This window comes from Penaeus monodon, chromosome 17, assembly GCF_015228065.2.
Source record: "Penaeus monodon isolate SGIC_2016 chromosome 17, NSTDA_Pmon_1, whole genome shotgun sequence".
NCBI classification, from domain to species: Eukaryota; Metazoa; Arthropoda; class Malacostraca; order Decapoda; family Penaeidae; genus Penaeus; species Penaeus monodon.
The window spans coordinates 73,939-79,076 of NC_051402.1; the positions used below are offsets into that span (position 1 = coordinate 73,939).

At 26.4% G+C, this 5,138-nt stretch overlaps 1 protein-coding gene across 1 annotated transcript in view; it reads left to right on the forward strand.

The window, feature by feature from the left end:
• The window catches only part of LOC119583855 (platelet-derived growth factor receptor alpha-like), a 40,593-nt gene that overhangs the window by 27,047 nt on the left and 8,408 nt on the right, over positions 1 to 5,138 (forward strand). The window contains 1 exon segment of the mRNA XM_037932583.1: positions 1 to 119. This exon segment is cut by the window's left edge and continues 68 nt beyond it. Within this exon segment, the coding sequence (XP_037788511.1) occupies positions 1 to 119 (119 nt within the window).

Here is a 5,138-nt window from a genome sequence, read left to right on the forward strand (position 1 = left end):
AACAAATGATGTACGACAAAAAGCGGAATTCCCGGGGAGAGTTCGCCCTTTACCACCTCAAGTTTTTGTGTGCTGGGCGTGGAGGCGGCGCAGGGAAAGGGCTACCTCGTTCCAGGAGGGTAGGGAATGTGGATGCAACCCAAAAAAAGCAACCCCTTCATTGTATATAATTGCGTTTCTTCTATGTATTAATATTTCACAACTATCCTGCACGTACCCCAAAGGGCCATCAGTTAAATATTTTATCTCAAAAAATTTTCTATCAACTTTTCAATTTCTATTGCAGTTCCTCACAATTCCAAGACAACACACAAAACACAAACACACACAAAAAACACACACACACACACACACAGACCACACACCCACACACACACACACTCCCCACACACACACACACACACACAACACCACACACACACACACACACCCCCATACACAACAACAAATATATGTATATATTATATATATATATATATAATATATATTATATTATATATAATATTATATTATATCATAGCCGATTGATGATGTAATTGATAATATATATATATATAATTATATATATATTATATATATATCTTATTATATTTATATATATATTATATATATAGTAAAAATAATACATACATTTATATATTTAATATAAAATTATATATATTATATATTATTATATTATTATTATTAAAATTGTGTAATTTTATATATTAATTATATATATATATATATATTATATTTTAATATATATATATATATATATTTATTTTATTATATATATATTATATATATTACACACTATTGTTGTGTGTACCCCCACACACACACACACACACACACACACACACACACACACACAACAACACACACATACACATAATATATTTTTTATATATATATATAATAAAAATAATATATATATATTATTATAATTCATAAAAAGTTTAAAATATTATATTGTGTGGGTGTGTGTGTGTGTGTGTGGTTGGGTGTGTTGTGTGGTGTGTGTATGTATATATTAATGTTTATATATGCACATTATATGACAGATAGATTGTATATATGTCCATAAAACCTGACTAAAATGGTATATAAAATTATATAATATAATATATATATAATAATATTTTATATATATATTTTTTATATTTTATATTATATTTTATTTGTTAAAAAGGGTATTTTAAAATTGTATACATTAAAAATTTAAAATTATTTTTTAAATTTAAAATTTATTTATAATATATATATATATATATATTATATTTGTTGGTGTGTGTGTGTGTGTGTGTGTGTGTGTGAGTGATATAGAGTGTGTGTGTATATGGGGTTTTGTGTGTATGTTATGGATATATAATACACAAAACCACACACACACACACCACACACAACACACAATATATATTAATATATATATATATATATATATATTATATATTAATATATAAATATATTATTATTTTAATATTATATATACAACACACACACAGACACACAACAAAAACCACACAACACACACCACACACACCCCACACACACCCCACACACACACTTTAATGTATATTTTAAAATTTAATAAAATATATATTAATAAAATTAAAAATTATATATATATTATATATATAATATTTTTATATATATAGTATAATAATATGAATATATAATATATATATTATATATTATAAAAATAATATATATATATATATAATATATTCATAAAAAATTATATATATATTATATATATTATTATATATTATATAATATAATAATATAATATATATTATATATATATTATTATTATTATTTTCAATAAATATATATATATTTTTTATATATATATATATATAGTTTTTAATAATATAAAAATTAAAAATACTATATATATTATTTTTTATAATATATGTATACATGTGTGTATAGTATTGTAAATTTTTTTATTTTTTGTTGTATACAACCACACCACACCCCACACAACCACACCACAATATAATATATATATATATATATATATATATTATATATAAATATTTTAATTTTAAATATATATATAAACCCACACAACCACACCACCCCCACACACCACACAACACACACACAAACACCCCACACACACACACAACACACACCACCACCCACACGCACACAAAAAAAAACCACAATATATATATATATTTTATAATATTAATATATATAATTATATAATTATATATATTTATATATATTATATTTTAATATGTATATATATGTTATTCATTATAATATATATATATAATTTATATATTATATATTAATACATATATTATATATTTTTAAATATGTAAGTAATATATCTATTCAACACACACACACACACCCCCCACACACCACACACACCCCCAAACCACACACACACACACACAAAAACACACAAAAAAAAAAAAATATATATATATATATATTATAAAAATATATATATTATATATAATATATATATAAAAAAAAAAAGAAAAAAAAAAATTTTTTAAAGAAGAAAAAAAAAAATTTATATATATATTTAATTTTTATATATATATATATTATATATTAATTATATTTATATATAATTTTTGATTATTTATTAATATATATAAAATATATAATATATAAAATTTTATATATATAATTATAATAATTTATAAAAAATTATAATAATATATATATAAATATAATATAATATCTATTATATATTTTTATATAAAATATTTTATATATATATATATTATATTATATTTTGTGTGTGTTGTGTGTGTGTGTGTGGTGTGTGTGTGTATAATATAATATATTAATTTATATTATTATTTTTTAAAATTTTATTTTTAATTTTTTTTAAATTTTCCCTTATATATGTGTGTGTGTGTGTATGTTTTTTTTTATATATATATATATATTTATTAATATATATATATTTTTTTTTTATTATTTTATTATTTTTATATTTTTAATAGGGCTTTTTTCTCTGTGTTTGGGGGCCCGAGTAATGGTCTTTAGGGCCTGGCTTCCTTTTTGGTTTGCATTTTTTGTGTTTGTTTTGGTTTGTTTGTTGTTGTTTTTTCTTTTTATTTGGGGGGGGTTTGGTGTTTTTTTAAGTCTTTTAATTTTTAAACAAAACCTTCCCCCATTACGGAACTTTAAACGAAGGGCAAAAGAAAAAAGGGGAAAGGGGGGCAGATGTACCCCTTCAGGAAAAAAGGTTCCCAGCGCAGGGGCCCCCTTTCCTGAAAAAAAATCAAAAAACCTTTAACTTTAGCGCTCCAAGATGTCCGGCCTTTTTTGTATAAGAAATGTGAAGATTCTTATATCCTCCGTACGAGACATGACATTTGACTTTTATGTATTGATATTACGCTTGGCTCCAGTTTTCCCTTTTTTTATCAACTTACTTAACCCGACGATGTAGTGAAACATTGGTGTATATGAGTATTAAGTCCCTGTGTGTGTGAGGGTCTTTCCCCCCCCAGTGTCTTCCCTCAGAATCAAAAAAGTACAAAAAAAAGTGGTCTTTTAAAAATAAAAAATAAATTGGGGGAGTAGATGTGAGTAGCATTTTTTTACAAATATAAGGATATAAACCACTACCCCCGCAGTAATAAATCATGATGGGGGCTGTTTTGTCGGAATCAGTTGTTAACAGCGATATGAGGGGTTAGAGGAATTCTGTCCCATACTTGTTTAAAAATTTAAAAAGGAAGGGCTCTCCGTTTTTCAAAATAAGATGAAAACTGGAGTTCGATGATGGGAGCATTTTCAACCACTTTTTTCTGCGGATGATATTTTGGTATTTCTCCACCTCCCCCGGTTTTTTAGTATCTATTTTAAAAGTACGTATACGTTTTATCGTGCGAAAATCAGATAGAATATCAAAAAGACAAAAGTGTGAAATTCCAAGCGGCAGGGTGGGGAGCTAATCCACAAAACAATTTAAAATCAATGGCCCCTTCCTAATACACCTAACATACATTCATACTTATACACACACGCGCGCGCGCACACACGCACACCCCACACGCACACACACATACAATACACGTACACGTACAGTACACTACACGTACACGAAACACGTACACACACACACACTTTATATATATATATTATATATATATAATTTTATTATATATATATATATATTAATATATATAATATATATATATATAACACCCACTTCCGTATAAGTAAAGAGCAAGCTTTTTGCCTATGCAGCAGGCTTCCTCTCTCCACGCAGCTTTTGGATCCAAAGGAACAGCATAGATCGATACAGTTGGCACTAGCAGCATTGTAGGAGTTGCGAGAACGAGGTCGCTTAGGGACAACGAACTGCCTTAGGGACTCCGGCTATGGATTTTCTTCGGGGTTACTCCCGACGCCTTTCATCTTGGTAGATGAGGGCAAGGCAGTGGATAGTTTTTACTATGGACTCCCATAGCCTTTGGACCTGCACATATTTGAACTTCAAGGCAAACAATAGTTTTGTACAGGATAAACTTCCATAGGGCCTTAGACCATACCCGGACTGAACTACAAGATAGCTCAAGGTAAGACTAACCCAATATTTAAGCAAATCCGTGCGGATGATATGTGTGCAGAATGCACACACATAATCACATTCACGGAATGTACGTGCGGATTTGCACTGATTTGCTGAAGGAAAATTTGGGTTAGTCTTACTAGATACGATATTGGCGCTCGACTGCCGCCTTGTAGTATGGTCTAAGGCTATGGAAGTTTTCCCTGTACAAAAAAAATTGCTGTCTTGAAGTTCAATCTGTGCATAGTCAAAGACTATGGGAGTCCACCCTATACAAAGCAATACCCTGCCTTGTGGCATCTATATGCTTATATATACAAATACACACACACACACACACACACACCCCACACACAACACACTCACCATTTTATATTACATATATATAATATATATATATATATATTATATATATAATATATATATAATATATATTAATTTATATATATATATAATATATTATATATATAATATATATATATAAATTTTAAAATAATATATATATAATATATATATATATAATTATATATATAATATATATAATTTAAAGTGTGGATGGTATAATATGTAATATTTATATATATATATATATAAATTT